Below are 22,068 nucleotides of genomic sequence, written 5' to 3' on the forward strand. Positions count from 1 at the left end.
CGCTACGCGAGCGTGCGCGCGCCCTCCTATCGCGTGGTGATCAACCATATTGCTGCTAGTGGGGCTGTTAGCTGGTCGTTCCTGAAGGGGTCCGTGGACTATTTTTCATGTTTTAATTCGAAGAGCGCCACTCTGCGTCTTAGACTGAAGCCCATTTGGTCTAGGGGTGGAGTGGAGAGGAGCGAGACTCGACTTTTCCGTCGCGGAGCCGCACACGTTCTCCGTTGCTAGGTCGAAGGCGGATTTCGGGGGGTGTCGTTCAGGGAAGAGGAGAAATGGCCACTCAGGTGGAGGCTCTCCTGCCGAACAATCCTCTCCTGAACCCCGAAGACCGCGGCCACGTCGGCCCGGTGAAGCACACGGACGACCGCGTGGAGACGAGCCTGAAGCAGACGAGTGTTGCGGGCGAGGCGGCGAGCTGCGAGAAGGGAGGGTGCAGCCGGCAGGCCGAGCAGGAGGGCAGCAGCCCCAAGACGGGGAGTCTGGATCACGACCCCCCCGAGGGCCAAGACGAGAAGTGCAGTAAAAAGGAGTTTGCCGAGGCTCCGCCGCCCAAGGTGAACCCATGGACTAAGAAAATGAACCCGGCCAGCGTGGTCAGTGTAAATGGGCAGACGCCGCATCACGGTTCGTATTTTTATGAACTTTTTTTTTTTTTTTTACGAGAACCCCCCCACCCCCCGTGCTACTCCGCAGGCCGCTCTGTCACTGGCGTCACGTCCAGAAAGGCGATCGCGCATCTCGGCGTGCAGCGGAGTAAAGTCTGAGAGCCGAGAGCAAAGCTGACAGCCACGCAGACCTTCCTAAAAATAGATCCAAGGCCCAGACACTATTTCTGGACGAGAGACGACCGTAAGCTCATTGCAGCTGATTCTCGGCGACACGAATGCAAAAAAAAAAAAAAAGACCTACGCGTTTGGCCTGCAGTCAGGGGAAAATTGCACATGAGCTAGCTGTCGCTTAAATGGTTTGTTTAGCGGTGGTCTTGTCTCCGAACGACGAAATGTGACTTTATTTTGTAACGCGGTTTAATTGACACGCCTCACGTCGCTCTCCGCTGGCCTCTGTTCTGACCAGGGGTCTCGTACTTCTGCGCCACTTTCACGAGTTCTCTGTGCAGTTTTTTTTTTCTTGTTTCTGTTGGCCTGACTTTTCCATCTTAAACTTGTATGTGTTTTTCTTTCTTTAAATACGCATTTCTTTGTTGCGCGGAATTCCGGTGTCTAGTTTCAACTTTGTCACCGTGACTTGTCTGCTTTGTCACAAGTGGCAGTCATGCTAACAATGCTGGCCAGGCCTACTTAGCCATGCTAGCCCGGTGAGGCGCACCAGTGTGGGCGAATTAAACTCGCGTGGGGCACAGCCTCGGTCGGGTCAGTGTCTCGCGTTTGTTTTGAAGGAGAGACCCAGCGTGGTTCAAGATTGTGGAAATGCGGCGGATTTTAATGGCTAAAAGCTGGCACGTTTGTTATGGAACATCACGTGTGTGCTCCACGTGTTCGCGTTAAATGTGGACCCAGTCCCTGTCGTAGAATCGCACCCGTGCTTCCGTTCTGCTGCTCTTATGAGCGGTCTTTGGCTAGATCTTGGGCCTAATACGAAAATGGGATGTTTTGGTCCAAAGGGGTGTTTTTGGATTTTACTGACAGCGCCTGCATATGTCACCGAGCTAGCGGCTAGCAGGCTAGCCAACTAGCATCGGCGTCGTTTGTAGCTCGGAGTCTGTAGCTAATGTCGCCGTTTGGCGCACGACGCGAGTGTCAGCTGTCGCCTCCTTTCTTTACGACCCGACGAGGCGGCGAACTGGGTCCTCCGCGGCGCTACTTCACGCAGCGGCCGCCGCGGGACTCGTTCGCGCCGCTAAAGCTCGCGAGACATTTCGATCCTATCCCAGCATTCCTGCGCGTGGAGGCAACGTGGTGTAAACGCCATGTGATTTCATTTCTCCTGCCGCTCCCACTCTTGCGGAATAATTGGGTGTCGAAAGTGTGCGCTTTGCGCCAGAACGACGTCGCGGCCGGCGAGTTCGAGCACCGCGGCTCTTTCTGGTGGCATTTGGGGACCTTTTGTCGTCGGCCACGCGCCTTTATGTTCGCCTTTTTAAGCCTCCCATCCCCCACGCCACTACAGGCATGGAGAACGAGTCCCGAGTCCACTGTCACAGCACAGACACCAGCCAGCGTGGTGTTTTTCATCTCATGTGATTGTCATATTGAGCATAAATGTCTGAATCCGCTTTGTCTCGCCAAGAACAGCCTCAGCACTACAGCAGCATTAACATGTTGTCAGTGTTGTGACCTTAGCCCTTTGTTTTAGTCACTTTAAAGGACAGCGACGGAGGGCGGGGCGGGGCTGGACAGAGTGGGGGATGCACGGTACCTACATTTACATCTCAGACTCCCTTTCGGGTCTAACTGGTCAGAATGACAAGCACATGGTGGCTGATGGTGTTCCTGCTGGTTTTTAATTCCCCTAGACATGAGCATCAGTATATATTTATTTTTGTAGTTATTTGGTGAAGTAGGTTTCCTTTCGTTGATTCGTGTTACGCTGGTTGACAGGAGACAGAGGGCTACATTGTGAGACCACCACCACCACCAAGTTGGGTGAAAGTTCAGCATACTGCTAATCTGCCGGTTTGCTCCTGTTTGTGACATAATACGGCTTTATGTAAAAATTTCAGTGACTGTGTCACGCCGCGTTTTCAACACTTTTGAGTGTTACTGCTTTTCCGTATTGTTTTTATTGTTTTGCACGTTCTTTCAAAGTTTGGTGTGTTAAAGGTTTAATTGATATTTGCTTTAGAAGTTGAATTGTGGCCAGAGGCTTGGGTGTCTGCTTTTACTTGGGACTATGATGGCTGGTGGGGGCACGTGTGTGTGTGAGTGTGATGGTCATGTGTCCCACTCTCATTTTCTGTGACAGCAGTTCATTTACCAAGATATTTGGTTTTCCTTTTGCCGTCTTATTGCCATTATCAACTACCAATCTGATCATTCTTTCAAAAACTCCCTTGTTCACTGTTTGCTTGAATTGGGTCTTTGGTTTCACACAGAAATGCACCGGAGGATTGATAAGAACCCATTTTATTGATCCCTTCTGCATGAGTCTGCATTGATGGGACCTATTTGTTCTGTGCTTGTCAGCCATGTTTCTGGCTGGCACGCACAGAGTTGAATGTCATAAGTTGAACGTCATTTTCCCATTTTTAGAGCTACTCTCGTTCTTGCCATCATTGATTCTAGACAGAACTGTTTATAACCATGTTCCTGCTGTCTTGAAATTTGACTGGTTTGTAAAATTTGCTCTTGTGTTGTAGGTACGGTTTTCTCCGTACCTTCAGAGAGAGAACATTCGGTTCTAAAAAATCCCCCCCCCCCAAAATGAATGTACCTGTTGGTGCTGTTCTACTCTCTGTGTGTGTGTGTGTGTGTGTGTGTGTGTGTGTGTGTGTGTGTGTGAGAGCACTGTGATCTCTGCCCGCCCACTTTATCTTTAAAGGGCTGCGTCTGCACTGTGCGATACTGATGGACACAAGCCAGCGTTCGGCAGCATGGGAACTCGCAGTATGTGTGAGCGCACACACTCGCTACCGTTCTTTTGACGCTGTCACCTCAGGACAGGAGACTTTGCTACTGTTGGCGCGTGGACACTGATGTCACTAAGCAGAAGTTTGTGTGCACCAGTTCTCTTCCTCCATATTTGGTGTGAAGTGTTGTAGGCTGCGGTGCTTTGTTGCGCTCGTGCGCGGGGGGGTGCTGGTACGTAGGAATCACAGTTAGAGTGGGTGTGGCAAACAAATTGCTGCAGTTATAAATGTATGTGGGTGTGGGTGGGTCCTGTTGGTCTTAGACAATAATTTGCTGAATGAACTTCTGTGTGTGTGTGTGTGTGTGTGTGTGTGTGTGTGTGTGTGTCGTCCTGTGAGGCTGTAGGAGTAGAAGTTGCCAATGGCACCACACTTTTCTTTCTCAACCTTTTCATTGCTCATCCCCCCGTACCCCTCCACAAACATGGATATAGCCAGATTTCCCTATACAGCCAAACTGAGGTGGCTCTCTAACTTAATAAAAAAGTAACATGATAGTTTTATGACTTTATGCCATTTTCACATGAAATGGTTGTAATGTCCACTGTTCTCTTCTTTTCTGCACAGTGAGACATGCTTATTCAATTGATCTAGAAATAAGTTTCTTTTATTGACATGAAACAAGTTTACATTTACAGCATCTTATTCAGAGTGTTGCTTCAAGTACGTCTCCTTATTTCTTTCTTTCTGGGGTGAGTGTGGTTTGTCAGCCTGTGGTGCAGTGGATTAAGCCTGCAGCTCCTGTGCGTGTGGTTCAAATCATGCTGGCGCCCGACATTTAATCACATTAAATTACCGAGTTGCATTACACAGTGCAACAAAACATTCATCGTTTTATCAAACCCCCCCCCCCACTCACCTGGAGACCTCAATCCGCACGCGTAAAGGTGATCCGTGTCTAACAACGTATATTGTTTCGTCCCACTTTCCGCCGACTGGTTTTTAGGCAGCAACGCTGTTGCTCGGACCACTCACGCCAGTGGGCTCATATTGCACACATGCTGTATCCTCAAGACTTGTTTTGTCACTCAGTCATTTCAGTTTGCACAACATTAATGAAATTAAAATATTGGCTTGTATCGGTTACTTGTATTCCTTTGATTGCCAGTAGCAATCAGAGTGGACTTGTTTGGGGCCATGCCTGTCTGTCCTCATTTTTCTTCTTTACATTTAGAATAATACAGTATAATGTGGAATTAAGGCAGGTACATATGCAGAATCTAGAATTCTAAGTATAATGAACTGGTTTTCCCATATGCATCACCGAGCCCTTTATGTCTGCATAGAACACGTGTCCCACCCCCCCACTACCACCCCACCCCATGTTGTGCTGTGATAATTCTACAGTAGCACAGAACAGACAAAGCAAACGCTGATTCAGAGAGCTCCATTGGATTTTTGAACCCAGCACTGTCTAGATGCCTCTATTGGTCCTTTTTAGGAAGGGGTGTGGTGAGGGAATGTTATTTAGGTGATTTGAAATCTCTGCCCTCATCACTAGAAGTTACATAGCGGACCTTTTTAATAATATTTTTTGATTTACGTTTTTGGTATATGTGAAATGTAATTAATTGTGTGCAGCTCCAGTGCTACTTAAATTATACTGATTCCTTCATGTAAAACTTGGCTAAAAAAATTTTTTTTTTTTTTTTTTTTTTTAATACAGCAACACTAAGTTCACTAAGTAACAAGACATTCTACTAGATGCACAAGTAGTGTTTGTACTGATGCTGTGAATCCTCCTAAATTGTGAACACAAATTTCAGGCTTTTATGGCAAGTGAGGTAGTGCATTTATACCCAATTTGGCTTACGGATCAGATTGTACCTGACAAGTCTCATGGCACGCGTCTTTTTAAAAAAAGACATGCATGTTTTATCTGTGGTCTGAGAGAATGAGGCTTTGTTCTCGTGCCCATTTATTCAGATTTTTGGATTTCGGCAGCAACAATTGTTCCAACCTCTCCTCTCATCCCTGACCCATTGCTTTTTTTGGTCTTTACTACTACGTTTATTGTTTTAAATTTTAGGCAAAAATAACTCAGACAGCAAGGGTTTTACTAAATAACCTTTAGATGCACAGCAAGTGAAGTGTACAATAAATTAATTTTAAGAAATGAACTAATTAGTTGTAATTGACAGTAGTAAGGAGTAGGATCTTTTACAGGACCACAAACAGATAAATAAGTAACCTCCTTTATACACATGACTTCTTCTCTCAGTAGTTTGAGCTCTGTAATCAGACTTTGCAGTCTTTACAGCCTCGCTACTTTTTGCAAGTGGCAGGGATGACCAAGCACTGTATGCAACTTTAGCTATGGTTTACTATTTAAGCCAGTCAGTTCGGGCTGTACACTGCAACTGAAGCCACTCTGTCATGATTAGTCAGTGTTGCATAAGTCCCCGAGGTCTATTTTCTGTGGCAGTGGTCAGTGATCAAGTTACAGTGTAAAACTACCCTTAGCTAACCTGTCATTGCTGCTCAAGTTTGGGCCTAAATGAGAGCATCATGGAATCGCCTCTGGCAGGCCTGAGCTGTCTTCCAACCTGGAGATGGTGCTCATGATGTGACTAACCTAACTGAAAAATTATTTTAAAAATGGTCAATTTGTAAAAAAGATATCCTAATGGCCCAATCTTTAGTCAAGGTCTTGATCCTATGACGTCATATTAAGTATCCTATACCTAAAATGACTATTTTTATGGGGTGATATTGCATTGATACAATATTGATATTTTGTGTAGAAAAGTAGTCGACCGGCTGATGTTGTTGAGCATTTTCTTTAGTGAGGTCAGTAGAAGTGCGACTACGATCTCTACTCCCGAAAATGACGCTGTATCGCTGGGTAATTGAATTACCGCTTTGCATTTCTGAAAGAGTGAAATTGCAAAACATGACAGACCAAGTGTTTTTTTTTTTTTTTTTAATAGACCCTTAAAGTAAATAATATTTATTCAGGCTTGGGTCAAGTTGGGTCAAGCTTGTGAGATTAATGAGCGTTCAGGAAACACGAATTTCCTTTCTATATTACCTATATTTTCTGTATGATTCGCTGCTTGTAAATTAGTTTTATAAAATGTAAATTTTTTAAAATGTTAATTTTATTTGCACATGACGAGCACTGTCGTCATATTAGTTTAATTGGAGAGATGTGAAACAGGCTAACCTCTGGCTAACCTCTAGCTTATTTTGCCTGTAAAAATAAACCAGGTGACCTGCTCTGTCACGCATCTGTGAAATATTCCTCCAGTTAAAACTACCAGTTTACAAATGATGGAATCGCTTGTGCATTTTATTGGTCAGGATTTTTCTACCTGTAGCATGGTTGAGGTTAATGGTCCACACCTTGGAGTGGCGCTGTGTTATCCTGATCGTAAATACATTGCGGAGGGAGCTCCAGAATGTATAAGGAAGTAACGCAAGTTATTAAACTGTCTTCCGCCTGCAGAGTGGTGTTTTACATGCGATTTCTGGACTTCATGAGCCACTGAGTCTTATGTTTGCAACTGATTTTCCGCGTGAGCCGTACTGGCAGTAACAATGCCATGGCAGCGGAGGAATGGGACGTAATGGGAGGAATTGTCTGTTACTGTTGCCCCTGCCATAGTCTAAGACAACGCATGGTAGGTTGTAGTAGCTTGGTGGGTAACACACTCGTTTAAGAAACCAGAAGACCCAGGTTCAAATCCCACTTACTACCATAAGACATTTAACCCTAAATTGCTCCAGGGGGACTGTCCCGGTTACAATCAGTAGTAAGTCGCTCTGGATAAGGGTGTCTTGGTACATGACGTAAATGTAAACATGGCCATCCCAGTGCAGCATGCCACATTTTAAATGTTTTACAAACACATTGAATTTAACAGCCTTAACAGCGTGCCCTAAAGCTGCCTGATTGTTGGGAGGGGTTAGAAGAATAAGCATCTTTTTCCAAACACGGCACTACAGCCAGCCATGTACGTGGTGGAAAAGAAACATAAAGTTGCGGGACTTGCCTCAACACAAATTGCTTGCTTATTTTGTATCCGTGTTTATATTTAAATAGTATCTTAGTCCTCTACAAGCACCACACCAACCTTAGACTGAGCACTTAAATATTTTATTTTTAGCCTTATGCATTTAACTTTTTTGGTGTCCACAACTTCAGTGTGTTTAAAATTCAAAGACAATAAAATTAATATTAAATATTGAGTTGCAGTTTTGGCTGAATTATTGATCTTCACTCAACTGTAGAATATTGCAATACATCACAATATCTTGTGATATAATCTTATCAAAATGTCCTTGTCAATCCCCTCCCCTATTGGGTAGGTAGGTAGACGGACTGACAGAGAGAGATGACCAGTTTGAGTTAAAAGAGTTATAGGGTCTAACCGTCTTCAGGCATTCTGACTTATGAGTGCCAAGGAAACACCTCATTGTCTTTCCCTTACATCTCCAACCCCCAAGACACAGATTGCAAGTTTCACACCTTGGAGCATGAGGTGTGTAACTATGGCTTTCATATGCAGATCAATCAGGGCCATTAGAAACCAGAGACCCATTTGAATAGGATATGACCTCCCTCCATTACCCTTTTGACAAGTTGAGTGTCTGGCTTCTTCGAAATTCATGGAAGTTCTGCGCCTGTTATCTTCATGTTGGTTCTACGTCACATGAGTGTTGCCAAGTTTTTCCCTTGTGCTTTACCTGCTACATCTCAGAAGTAAACATCTGCATTTGCTGCCATGGAGCTAAATGTCCAATCCCAGTCTCTGTAACCACGAAAACCCATATCAGCCTGCCATTGGGGCAGTGGTGGCCTAGCTGTTCAGGAAGCAGACCCGTAATCGGAAGTCGCCGGTTCAAATCCCGACCCCCGAGGTGCCACTGAGCAAAGTACCCCACACACTGCTCCCCAACATGCTTCATGCACGTTCCCAGTCTTTTATATATTTTTCAACATAATTTTTTATGGTTAAAGTTTTCCCCGGTGCATCCAAAAATGTTAAGTGGCCTGCGTTTCTCTGCCTCGGCATCCATTTTTGCGCTAATCGATATACGTGACCTGACCGCACATTTATCACGCAAGCTCGAGTAAAATGGCAGAAATCAAACACTGAAAAACACAGTGAATCTATGAAACGCATTACATGCAGCGATAAATGTACAATGGGTGGTAGTAGCCTAGGGGTAACTCATTTGCCTATGAACCAGAAGACCCGGGTTCAAGTCCCGCTTACTACCATTGTGTCCCTGAGCAAGACACTTAACCCTAAGTTGCTCCAGGGGGGGACTGTCCCTGTAACTACTGATTGTAAGTCGCTCTGGATCAGGGCGTCTGATAAATGCTGTAAAATGTAAAATGTACAAGTCCCATGTCCCCTCTCCCCCCTGCCTTTCAGCAACAGGCAGCAGCAAACAGATCATCAGGCCGAGATGATAATCACTTTTAAACAAAATATTGCAGCTCAGTGAATCAATTTAAGCACCAACACATTTTCAGTAAGCTACATTTCTTGTAGAACTTTGTTAATCAGATTGTTAGGTAATTATTTACATGTCAATATTACCTATGTGCACAATGATTTCAAAGAGAAAAAAAGTGAACGTCTGAAAGTGTTAAATGTGATGCAGTCAAGAACACTGGTCTCTCTGAGATGACCCTTTTTAAAATGTATTTAGCAGAATGGGATCACAGTTAAAATGGAGAATTGTTAACAGAGTACTGACTTTGGGATGGCCTGTGTAAACATGCATAGGAACATCTCAATTTACATTACTGTCTAGGTTTACTCAAACATTCAAAATGAATGTCAACTGTTTTCTGTTCTGAAGAACAGAAGAGCTAAAGTAGTCTTAATCGGTTTGCATACCCTTGCAGCCATATTTATTCCAGTGACTGACTGAGACTGAGGTTCTCAGTCTGTCTCCCTGGAAGTTGACTGTGGAATCTGTTATTACGGCTCATTTGTTTTAAAGCTTACATGGTTCATCAGGGACTGTAATAAAGTCCATTCTCACTTTTTGAAAGTTAGGCTGTGGCGTCCACTTTGCACATTTTACATTTTGGTCCGTTAACTTCAGACTCAGACGAACAAAGCAGTTTAATGTATTTTAAGCCTGGATTCTGGGACCGTTCTATTGGCTTTAAATCCCTTTTAGACAATGCATATCTGATCATCTAAAGAAGCTTTACGTAACCTGCCATGGGCGCCTAACCTTCAGTGACGTTGGTAGCCAGTTCTGCTTATAGAGAGGACAGTGTGTGTTAATCTGTTCATTAAATACGATTTTTTTATTTATTTCCTGATATTAATAAAAAAAAATTACAGAAACCCTTAACTACTTCAAATGGTCAGCATTGCTGAGGCATGCCTTGTGGTGTTTGTGTTAAGTGGTGAGTGGTGTCAGTGTTTGGTAATTGAGCCTGTGTGTGTGTGAGGTTGAGGTCACGGATCTGCTTTGTCACCTGACGGGCTGCGGTAATAACTAGGTCTGAATGGTTTCTGTGGGTCAGTCAGCCGAGCGTTAAGTAAGAACAGTCTGGCTAATTTTAGCATTGGAACTTGATGGAGTGTTGAGCGTGAGGCTTAAATGCTAGTCTGATGTGGTGGTAATCTCTCTCCTTCTGCCCCCCTCCCTCGCACGCCCTCTCTCTGCAAAAGTTTCTCAGATCCATGGCTTCCTGCTTTACTGTCCAGCTTCCACGCAACGTTATGACTCATTACCTTGATTCAGTTCATTAATTAGATTTTTAAAATGGATTTATTTATCATCTGTCTATTTAGCATCTTTCTCAGCACTCCAACTAAATCTGTCCCCTGTAGTTAAGTTCTGCAGTAGAACGCCATTATTACACGCCCTGACATTAGTGGAATACGACTTTTGACCCCAAGCAACTGGCTGTAGTGACATGATGTGTGTCCCTATCATCAGAGTTACAGCGGCTCAGTACACAACCCCCCAATGCTGATGTTTCTGCAGGGTGGTGTCGGTCAGAGCCACTTGTGATTACGGACTGTTCTTATTATGGTTTTGAGCTTGGCTTCATATGGTCAGTTAGCAAATTTGTTAAAAGATCCTGCTGTGTGCGTTTCGACTTCTTAATGTTATTTATTTTTTTTCTCTCCTTCAGACCCATCTGGTCCGGCTAAGGTGGTGAAAGCAGGAAACCCTCGACCCCGAAGAGGAGGCAAGGTACAAAGCCAAACTTTTTTTCCTAGGGTGATATGGTGTGAAATGCATACTGTGATATAAGTTGAACTATAAACTGTAGGTTGTATATATTGCGGTATGTAATTTGATGTAAATTGTAATATTACTACTTTTGAAAGCATAACATGTTCATAGCACAGGCACTGTAGCAGTAAGTTGTATTATAAACTGTTAAGCAGTTATTGCGCAAATCTGCAATTATAGAAATAATATGATAATATTTGAACATTTCTCCCATAGATGTCTTGTCCTCAGTAAAGATAGTAGTGGATCCTGTATTTGACAGACATTCGTAGACATTCATAGTTTTCTCTTACTCATTAAACAAAAATCTAGAAATGTCCAATTTCACTGTCACATATGTCTGTGAACTTACTCACACGTTGGTTTTTGAATTGCTTCAGACGATTCTGCTAAATAATACAGCCGCTCTTCCACTCGCTGTGCTTTTGACTGTATGCAGCGTTTCACAATAAAAACCTATTTACATATCTATGGCGTGCATGATGTATATGGATTTACATATGGAGTTTGACCCCAAGCTGAAAGTCTCTATATTAATGTATAGTAAGTCATTCTCTGTCTTTTCCATTTGGAACTTTTACTCTGAGACTTTATATATCGTCAAAATCGCAGCAAGCACCTTAAATCAGATCAGCTGTGTGTGTGTGTGTGTGTGTGTGTGTGTGTGGTGTGTGTGTGTGTGTGTGTGTATATGTGTGTGTGTGTGTGTGTGTGTGTGTGTGTGTGTGTGTGTGTGTGTGTATATATATATATATATATATATATATATATATATATAAAAAGAAGTACAGACTTCTAGGTTTTTATTGAATGACTAAGAGAAAATACAGATTTGGATGTCTATCGAATACATGACCATCCGCTAACTACTCACATCAGATGAGAGTGATGTTGCACCACTCTTTTAACATTCTGCCACATTGTGCTCTCATCCATTTTCCAAAAACAAGGCATCATGCCACAAGTAGGCTGATTTTGCACAGGTGATGCGCAAAAAATCTAAATCTTAAGTTGAGCAAATTTATGTCACATACCGTTTATACCACACCGTACTACATTTACCCACATAGAGCAATCACTTAACCTCCTTTTACTGCAAGTGTCTCATACTAACATCTTGCTGTCCTTTTTCTGTGTTTTTAAGGTTGGTGATTTTGGGGATGCCAATAACTGGCCGACTCCTGGAGAGATTGCCAACAAGGATGTGCAGGTGAGCAGCAGGTTTGGGTGAAGACCTTGGGTTATTTCTGTCGACAGGTCGATCGGCGGGTGTCGGGGGACAGACCCCACTATCCCCCCTTTTTTAGTGTGCCGAGGGACTCCTGGTTGGATGTAGGTCAGGGAAGAGCCTGGAATAACCAGCAGGGCTCCTGCAGGTCTTATGGCCTTGTAGGGTCCCACTGTACAACTGCAGCCAGCAGTACCAAGGCTATTTTAGACGTCCTGCAGAGACGTGCACACGCTTTTCTAGGGAGTGACCCTCAGTACATATTTATATGACCTTATGACCTTTAGGTTATGAAGGTCAAATGTCCCTGTTGTCTTGACACCAACAAAACCCCCCTTTTATGTTTATATATCTGTGTGAAAAGTATATGGAAACCATTATGCTCCATTATTTGTTAGCTTAATATTTTATGGCTGCGCAAAGTTATTTTATTTAGCAGTATTTTTTACCAGCTTTTGGAAATTTTCAAATGTGATTTAATGGTATATTATTTTTCTAATATAATTTAAATATAATTTTTGTATACAAGCCCATGAAGCTGCCCATTGTACTACTTTGAAAAGTGATTTTCAACACTTCACTATCTAGCACTATGCAGCCTTTTTTTGAAGAGTGGTGAAGAAGCACTTTTACAAAAATCCTCTCCCAATTTCAGACATAGTCTCTCACTCTCAGCAGTCCTCCACATCAGTCCTCCACCCTCCAGAACGTTGTACTCTGTACTTGTTTCTCCAGATTTTGCTGTGTGACTTGTTCTAACCAAAAAAAAAAAAAAAAATGTACTTTGCATTTCTCTTATAATGGAATCATGTGGAAGTTGTCTTGATCATGTTCTCCTGCAGTGCTTGCAGTAGACAGTCTCCTTGTACTTCTGACCTTCATGAAGGAACATTCCTTTCTGAATATATTGTTTTAATGACTAACAAAAATACAATCAAGTTAGAGTGTAAGTGAAGAATAGTGAACATGTTGAAACCTGTAGAGGCAGGTTTATTATGTCCCTTCCTGCATTTTCCGCCAATTTCTGTAAGACTTGTAGTTCTCGATTGGCATATAGACCCATTTCCACAATCAGTCTTACAGTAGTGCAGTGCAGGCTGGAGTTCCAGTCCAACACTGCAGAACTGAGTACTTGGCCTGGTCAAATCTGCAGGTGTTTCTTAAACTACTTAAATAGTTTTTCAAAGGAAAAGTAGAACCGACCACACATAATGTGATCGCGTGCTGTGTCTCCAGGTCCCCAAGAAAGCAGTGGGCAAGAGAGAAAAGGAGAAACGAGACAACGAGGAGAGTAAGGAGAACCAGAAGACCAAATCAGACGATTCTGTGGAAGAGAAGAATGGCGACGAAGAGACTCAGAAGAATGGGCAGAAGAAGAAAGGTAGGTGGTCTCCTAGCACCTTGCTCAACATCTGGCACAACATCTCACACCTGGATTGGTCTGGGGCAGCCGAGGTTGAGGACGTGGAAATGGTTGAGATCTTGGCTTGCTGGGCCTCAAGGCTGGCTGTTCGCTTTTTCTCTCATTCATGCCCATTTTATCCATGGGCCACGTCATTCTTTTTCTTTTTTTTTGCTGCTCCCCCATGTCATGCTGTAGTAATGGGGTGACAGCGCCACCTGAGGGAATGTAGATGAACAGCACGTTTTCAGATGTGGAATTGTACAGGGAATTTTAAATGAAATGCATTAGGTAGGTTGCTGCTAATAAACTAGTTTTAATTTTAAATCTAAGTGCACTGTGTACATTAATACAGGAAAACTGCACGTTTGTGTAAAATTTGTTTGTATGGGGTTTTAATTGATATTGTTGTGATGCTGTTTTCATGCTATAATGTTGTAATGTGGTTTTATTGTTATTAGGAAATAAACACAAGTGGGTCCCACTGATGATTGAGGTGAAGTCAGAGGGGCCTAGAGAGCGATCTGCTTCAAGGAACAACACACGGCAGAACGAGCCCAGTCGTCAGCCCCCCAACAACCGTAACGACCTGAAAGGTGTGGCATGAACATCCACAACATTACTAATCACATACACGTCCCAAAAGCATCCTCTTCATTAACGGCTTGCTTGTATCAGACTGGCACAGTGGGAAGTATGAGCGGGAATACCGTGATGACCATGACGAGGTGTCAAGCGTGAAGAGCGAGGGCGCTCCGTTTAGAGTGGGATTCAGAGGACGTGGCCGCGGGCGGGGGAGAGGAAGAGGCAGAGGGCGAGGTGGAAGCAGAGGTACCATATCTTGTGCATTTTAAACCCAATTTTCCCATGTTTGTTCTGTCTTCACTATTTTTAAATATCTAGCAAAGAAAAAGTGTGTTACACGTGTGTGTGTGTGTGTGTGTACTTGTACTTGTTACTGGCTCCTATTATCCACTGGCTTATACAAAAACATGAAATGGAAAATTAGGTGCCACAGCAAAGCACCGTCCCCACACACTGCTCCTTGGGCACTTCCATGGCTGCCCACTGCTCACTAAGGGTGAAGGTTAAATGCAGAGGACTCATTTAGTTTTTTGTCATTGTGTGCTGTGCTGCAGTGTTTCACAAAGACAATCACCTCACCTTCACACTTCTCTCTATGCTCTTCTCTGTTGTTTGAACTACTAATTTGAACCACTTTCTTCTCTTCCAGGACATTTTGACTATCACTATGGCTACAAAGCGTATGATGGGAAAGATGGGGCCTACTCCAAGTTTAACAGCAACATTACTTACTACTATGACAACCTGAGCAGCAGCGAGCTTTATTCTGTGGACCAGGATCTACTTAAAGACTACATCAAGAGACAAATGTAAGTCCCTCAATACACAGAAAGCACACAGATAACTGAAGAATAGAGCAATTTCTTACCTTTTCTCTTTATCTGTCCACGTAGTGAATACTATTTCAGCTTGGATAACCTCCAGAGGGATTTTTTCTTGCGGAGGAAGATGGATCTGGAAGGCTTCCTGCCAGTCACTCTCATTGCCAGCTTTCACCGAGTGCAGGCGCTCACCACAGATGTCAGCCTCATCTTAGAGGTATCAAAACACACAAGAGTGAAGCATTTTAGTTTGGGGAAACTTTTTTTGTCCTTTCACCACCATGTCTCCAGATAGCGTGACATCTGATGTCTATTCAACACAGGCACTGAAAGACAGTAAAGAGGTGGAGATCATTGACATGAAGATCCGGCGGAAGGTGGAGCCCGAGAAATGGCCTCTGCCAGGGTTTGCAATTCCAGACCATTCCCAGACTGATTTCTCTCAGCTCATCAACTGCCCGGAGTTTGTTCCCAGGCATGTTGTAGACCCAGTCAGCGGTGAGTATTTCCCTCTCCTCCCCAACCCCGTTGTTCATATTTTATGTCATTGTACATCAGAGTTCCGATTATTGTGAAATGTATAAATTTTGTGTAGATATGCCTTGTCAAATGCTTTATTGATTATTACATTCATTGTGATCTTTAACTTCACTCTGTTTGATAAAGATTTAGCAGAAGACTACATTTTTTTTTTGTTGTCCTGTGCAGAATCCTCCCGTGCCTCCACCCCTCTGCAGCTAAAATCTGAGGATGTGAGCAACCTGAAGAGCATGCCCAAAGGCCTGTCTGCCAGCCTGCCGGACCTTGACTCCGAGTCCTGGATTGAAGTGAAGAAGAGGCCTCGGCCGTCACCAGCCCGGCCTAAGGTTAGAGATGACCTGGATTTTGCTTGTGTTCTCATCATTTTTTTTTTTTTTTTTTTTTTGTGGTTCATTCATTTATCAGACGCCCTTAATCCAGAGCGGGTTACAATCAGTAGTGACAGGGACTCAGGGATAGGTGTCTTTCTCAGGGACACAATGGTAGTAAGCGGGGTTTGATCCTGCGTCTTCTGGTTGATAGGCTACTACCACCCCCATAAAGAGCATGATTTTCTGTTCCAATTCCACTCATCTTCTTTTTTATTTCTATCCATCATGTGCCTGCTGGCTGATTGCAGACCCCCTTGTTGCAGAAGGCAGAGGACTGCCCGACCACGCAGCGGGAGGAGCAGGACGAGCCTGAGGAACTGGACTTTATGTTCGACGAGGAGATGGAGCAGATGGACGGTCGGCGGAACACTTTCACCGACTGGTCGGACGAGGACTCCGACGGTGAGATTGATGACCACGACGTGAACAAAATCCTCATCGTCACACAAACGCCGCCCTACCTGCGCAAACACCCTGGTGGTGACAGGACGGGCAATCACGTGTCACGCTCCAAACTCACCAGCGAGCTGGTGAAGGTCATCAACGACGGACTGTACTACTACGAGCAGGACCTGTGGGACGAGACGTACGAGCCGGAATACGCCACCATTAAAGTGAGTGCCCATCGTGCTGATGTTGCTGAAGGGATTGGGTTGGAATTCAGTTGTGTTTTGTTTTCAATTTGTTTGTTTTTTTTTTTTTTTATCTGAAAAATCATACTTATATGAAGCACACATGAGGAACTGGATTTTCACTACACCATCACACAATGGGTCATTTAAGAGCAATTAAATGTTTAAGAGTTTTTTTTTTTTTTTTTTTTTTTAAATCATATCAATCGTTTCACAATTAATTGGCATTGTAATATGCTGTGGTAGAATTTTAGGGTGAAATTGCTGCTGGAGATGGCGTAATTATCTGTAAACGAGAAGGCTGTGGCCTCTAAGCCTTGTTAAAGGATCCCAGAAAGGCCAGATCTTCACAGACTTTGTCTCCCCTGAGAGACGCATCAATGATGCTTCATCTTTCATCGTTCATCTTTCTCTGATCTTTTTCTGAACAGTATTATGTCAAACTTTTTAACACGAAAAGACTATATATATAACAAATATATATGTAGTCATGGTCTATTCTACAAAACATGATACAATCATACGAATCATATAAATATATATAAAACTACTTTTAAAATTCAAAGCCTGGCATTAATGGCAGCAAATGCGGCACATAATTGAGTCGTTCTGCCGCTTTCTGTGTCCGCACGCGTCGGTCAGGCAGAAGGAGATTCTGACATGTTCCAGTTTAGGGCTCATGTATGTGGTGGAGTTTGTCTTTGGCTCTTTCTGGATGAGGCAGGACTGGGTGGCCGCGTGGCCGCCGTTTGTTGGGGCCGTTGGCTTTGTGGAGATGCCCTTTGTGTCGTTCACGTGCCGCATTCGCCGTGCCGCACACGCCTCTCTGTTTATAAATAACCCCTCCTGTCATGGTGAGGACAGGCCCAAGGGTCCACATACGCCAAGGCTTTGGGGCAAAATGGCTGAGGAGGGCTTGGAGGTAATTTCTATTTTGTGCCTTTATTTCTTTTGAAGAGTCAGGACTAATAAAAAAAAAGTTGATGTAAACTTTACAGTTAAGCTCCACTGTCAGAGCCAAGTGTGTGTGAGCAAGCTGACCGTAAATGTCAAATTCCTTCTGATACAATTTATGACCATGTGCTGATCTAGTCTTGTTAGTACCCTGTGTGTATGTGGGTTTTTGCTAATAATGTGCTTTTTTTTATAACAGCAAGAGGTAGAGAACTTTAAGAAAGTTCATCTCATCAGCCGGGAGCAGTTTGACTGCCTGACCCCCGAACCGCCTATCGATCCAAACCAAGAGGTGCCACCTGGACCACCACATCCTCAGCAGAGTGAGTTTAGCTGTGTGTTTGTGTGTGTCAGTGTGTGTGTTGACAAGCAGCCATTCTTGCCACGGAAATGGTTTGGCCAGAAAAATGAAATGAACTCTTCGGACGCCTTCTCAGCCACTTGCTGATTACTTCTGTCTCTTAGTCCCCACAGACGCTCTGGCCAACAAACTGTTCGGGGCTCCCGAGCCGTCCACGATAGCCCGCTCCCTCCCCACCACGGTGCCCGACTCTCCCAACTACCGCAGCGCCCGCACCCCACGCACCCCCCGAACGCCACGCCTCAAAGATCCCACCCAGACGCCGCGCTTCTACCCTGTCGTAAAAGAGGGCCGACCCGTCGATGCCAAGGTGAGCTGGTAGTCACATCCGTTCCTCTCTCTCGTTCTTTCATTTTCACGTGCCTTTTAACCTTCTGGTGTTGGACTTCCAGACCCCACGGAAGAGGAAGACACGGCACAGTTCCAACCCTCCCATGGAGTGCCACGTGGGCTGGGTCATGGACTCACGAGAACATCGCTCCCGTACAGCATCTGTCAGGTAGTCTTCTCACTCATATTTTTAAACCCCAAATCTTACAAAGGATCCCAACTCTGCTCATGGATGTGTTTTTTTTTTTTGTTTGTTTCATTCATAATTTTTTTCCCCCCTCTCCCCTTTGCCTGCAGTTCCAATGCCAGCCCTTCAGAGGGCACCCCTGCGCTGGGCAACTTTGGATGCACCCCACAGTCTCTGCCTAAATTCCAGCACCCCTCACATGAGCTGCTGAAGGAGAACGGCTTCACGCAACACGTTTACCACAAATACCGCCGCCGCTGCCTCAATGGTACCTCAGCTCTGCTTTTCCAGGGCACGGCTACAGTCCGCTTTCCTGAATTTAAATACATTCACATATTTGATATTAGTATATTCAGGTGTATAGTTGGTGGTAGAAGTTGAATTTTAAATGGTTGCTATTCCTACCTCAGAGAGGAAGCGTCTGGGAATTGGACAGTCTCAAGAGATGAACACGCTCTTCCGCTTCTGGTCGTTTTTCCTGCGGGATCACTTCAATAGGAAGATGTACGAGGAATTCAGGCAGCTGGTGGTTGAGGACGGCAAGGAGGGCTACAGGTCAGTTCCCTGTACAGCGTGCGATGCTACACGGGGTTCTGGGCATACGTGCTGTAGTCTGACCCGACCCTCCAACCTCTCTTCTTTTATCTTCTTATAGGTATGGTTTAGAATGCCTGTTCCGTTACTACAGCTACGGTCTGGAGAAGAAATTCCGGCCGGACATCTTCAAGGACTTCCAGGAGGAAACGGTCAAGGATTATGAAGCTGGTAGGATTTATAGATAAAATATGTTAAGCGTACTTCATGAGATGTGTAGAACATTGTCCATGATATCGACAAGTAAATTTAACCGCAACTAACAAGGCCAACTGATCGTTCAATACTGTAACTGTAGAAAAACGCCTGGGGTCAACTTTCTTTAAAACCTGCGGTGTTTCCATTAATTATTTTGGTGGAACATGGTCTCTAAACTTTCAACAGTGGAACTCCAGAAACCATGTGGATGGCAGCGTGAACATTTCATATGAGGTTTTAGCTCTCATCTGTTAACACATGTATAAGGGTTCCCACAGGTCTGGGAATTCAGGAAGATTCAATGAAGACAGGGAAAGGGAATTATCAGGGAATTTTAAAAGTTCCATATATTTTAGTAGCCAAAACCTGATGTATATTTACACATCTTTGTTACCAGTGAGTGTTGTTTTTTTTGTTGTTGCTTAAAACCTCTCCCGTGCTAAAAATGGCCAACATTCCAGAACTCAAAATCTTTGTAAATTTGGTGTCGACAAAGGTCCTTACACTTGCTAAATTACCAAACATGCCAGGCAAGTGTAAAGCCAAGTTGCCTATATTACACAACAATGAGGTCAATGCAGTTTTGCCGTTTCTATTCCCACTTTAAATGCCCTTTTCTGCTCAGGACCCAAACGTTATTTTGGATTTGTTTTTTTGTTTTTTTGTTTATATGGTCATGGAAAAGTCAGGGAATTTTAAACCTGACTTGGAGTAGTAACCCTGGTGTACTGACCACACTTTCTGCTGGTTTTGACAGGCCAGCTATATGGACTGGAGAAATTCTGGGCATTTCTCAAATACTCTAAAGCCAAGACCCTGGAGATCGACCCCAAGTTACAGGAATACTTGAGGAAGTTCAGACGTCTGGAGGACTTCAGAGTGGATGTGAGTATTTGAGGTGTTTTTTAAAAGGCCAGGCTGACCCACGTATCTCGACCCATGTATCTCGTTGTTCATGGATTGTGTTTCTTCTCACAGCCCCCCATGGAGGAAGGTGGCCGGAAGAGACACCCATCCAGCGGCGAAGGTCGACGTAGACACCCCTCCCACCCGAGCCATGCTCCACAGCCCTCCACACGGTCCCCTGCTCAGGGAGCCTCCAAGGATGATGCCAAAAGCAGCAGTCAGCAAGGCCCCCGCCCCTGATGCCAAGTCCCCAAAGTAACCCCTACCCACAATTTGTTTTTTTGAATGCCACTCAAGAACCTCTCCAGCACCACGCAAGCATGAAATGATGATAAAACCTCAAGCAAAAGTGATCCACAAAATCATGGCTCTTCCACTTTACCCCCCCCTCTTTTTGCCCCATTTTCTGAAAACAGCAGCATCACTATTCCCAGGACCCTATGGGAGCTGGTGCTGCCCTTATCAGTTCTGCACAGTGAACGTTTGGTGCTGTGGCTATGGGCGATTGGCTGAATTTTTGGATTTGTTTTTTTTTTTTTTTTTTTTTTTAAAACTCTTTGGTGCTCAATGGCTGACCCACCTCCCCTTACCCAGCCTCTGCAGGATCTGCACTAGAGATCATGTTGAGAGAGGTCCTCTTTTCCTCAAACATTTATTTTTATCTTTTTTTTTTTTTTTTCCTGAGGAGCCGAGCTGGGGACAGATCATTTGTGAACTGATGGATGGAGAAAGAAGTTGTTGGTTGGATTTGGATTTAATATATATACACATATACATATATAGACTTCTACCAACCCCACTCGCCTGTCCTTCCCACATGAACAAGCTGAATGCCTTATTTTTATTTCCAACTTTCTTCGCTTAATTTTGCGCCAGCCACCTTAATGTTGATGTACAGAATTTAATCTGCGGATATGCAACATTGGTCTTGCGCGTGCACACACACACACACACACACACTTTCTCTCACTGTCTTCCGCTACAATACAGCCTGTTACAGAAGCCCCATGACAGCTGGTATCTGCAGGACTGAATGTGTCTGTGTATGGGTTCGAAGCCCTTCCTCTCTGCCGAGACTTGAATATCCTCATCTGTGACATAATCATAATAATCCTAATAAAAATTCAGAGTGCTTAACAAGGGATGTTAGAAGAAAATAGTTATACCCCCACACACACACACACACCTGTTTTACTGATGGAACAATTAAAAGACACATCATCTCTCACCTGCCCCCATACCCCCTCTCCTGCGGTTCTCCCCTCTTCTTGGTACATGGACACACACAGAGCGCCCTCCACCTTGATCCTCTGCTCGCCTAACATGAACATGAGATGTTTTTTTTTTACAAGATCGCTTATCTGATCTTTTATCTTTTTATTTTATTATTTTTTTAAATGTATTTTGCTGAGCTGTGGCTCCTGCTGTGCTGGTTGTGCCATTGTTAAAACCTCAGAGAAGCCGGGGTCTAAAGATCACCCCAGACAGCATATATAAGGCAATGCTGGTAAATTGGTAAATGCGGATCTATTTTAATCTTAGTTCAACATTTGACTCCTTTATATTAAAGTTTACATTTTAATTTTTGAATTTTTTTGGTGGTGCTTTAATTTCCAGGCAGAGAACAGTGTTTTTTTTTTTATGTGATTTGGGATCAGAGGGGTGGCGCTTAGTAACAGCATGGGGTGTTGCATCCCACGCATCACCTAGCAACTGTACAAGGCAGGGTAGAGCTGTTTGTGTGTGTGTATGTGTTGGGCATCTCAGGTGGGAGGATGACATATGAGGTCTGGGAACAGGAGGGGGGAGGGGAGTGAGGAAAAAAGGACAGTTTCCATGAAGCCATATAAATAAAATAGCTGTATATGATCCATTAAAATGTTAATAGTTTCATTAGCATTACAGATATACTAGGCTTGTCATGACAGATCAAAATGAAGAAAAGGAACAAAAAAAATCTATAAAATGGAAAAATGTAAAATACTTGAAAATGAGAACCTTGTACCATAACATTTAATATTCATAATATCTGCTTTGTAGGCTTATGTGATTCGCTGTTAGTGTCCTTTGTAATTTGTAGTAATTTTGCTTTTCCTTAATAATAAAAAATAAAATGGACAAAAAAAACCTTAAACACCACTTCCAGGCC

At 43.9% G+C, this 22,068-nt stretch overlaps 1 protein-coding gene across 3 annotated transcripts; it reads left to right on the forward strand.

The window, feature by feature from the left end:
• Positions 1-35: 35 nt before the first annotated feature.
• On the forward strand, positions 36-22,053 carry larp1 (La ribonucleoprotein 1, translational regulator). Of its 3 annotated transcripts, none has more exons than XM_028983345.1 (19): positions 36-627; positions 10,707-10,768; positions 11,955-12,020; positions 13,275-13,419; positions 13,902-14,036; positions 14,119-14,271; positions 14,675-14,834; positions 14,919-15,063; positions 15,170-15,344; positions 15,555-15,712; positions 16,006-16,371; positions 17,543-17,666; positions 17,809-18,014; positions 18,097-18,203; positions 18,332-18,489; positions 18,632-18,776; positions 18,877-18,986; positions 19,771-19,898; positions 19,992-22,053. In XM_028983345.1, the coding sequence occupies exons 1-19, from the start codon at positions 276-278 to the stop codon at positions 20,157-20,159; spliced, it is 3,063 nt and encodes a 1,020-aa protein (XP_028839178.1). In that variant the 5' UTR covers positions 36-275; the 3' UTR covers positions 20,160-22,053. The 3 variants fall into 3 exon arrangements, with proteins under 3 accessions (XP_028839178.1, XP_028839179.1, XP_028839180.1); XM_028983346.1 differs by having other exon boundaries at positions 16,021-16,371; XM_028983347.1 differs by lacking the exon at positions 36-627 and adding an exon at positions 10,261-10,625.
• Positions 22,054-22,068: the final 15 nt, after the last annotated feature.

This window comes from Denticeps clupeoides, chromosome 6, assembly GCF_900700375.1.
Source record: "Denticeps clupeoides chromosome 6, fDenClu1.1, whole genome shotgun sequence".
In the NCBI taxonomy this organism is placed as follows: Eukaryota; Metazoa; Chordata; class Actinopteri; order Clupeiformes; family Denticipitidae; genus Denticeps; species Denticeps clupeoides.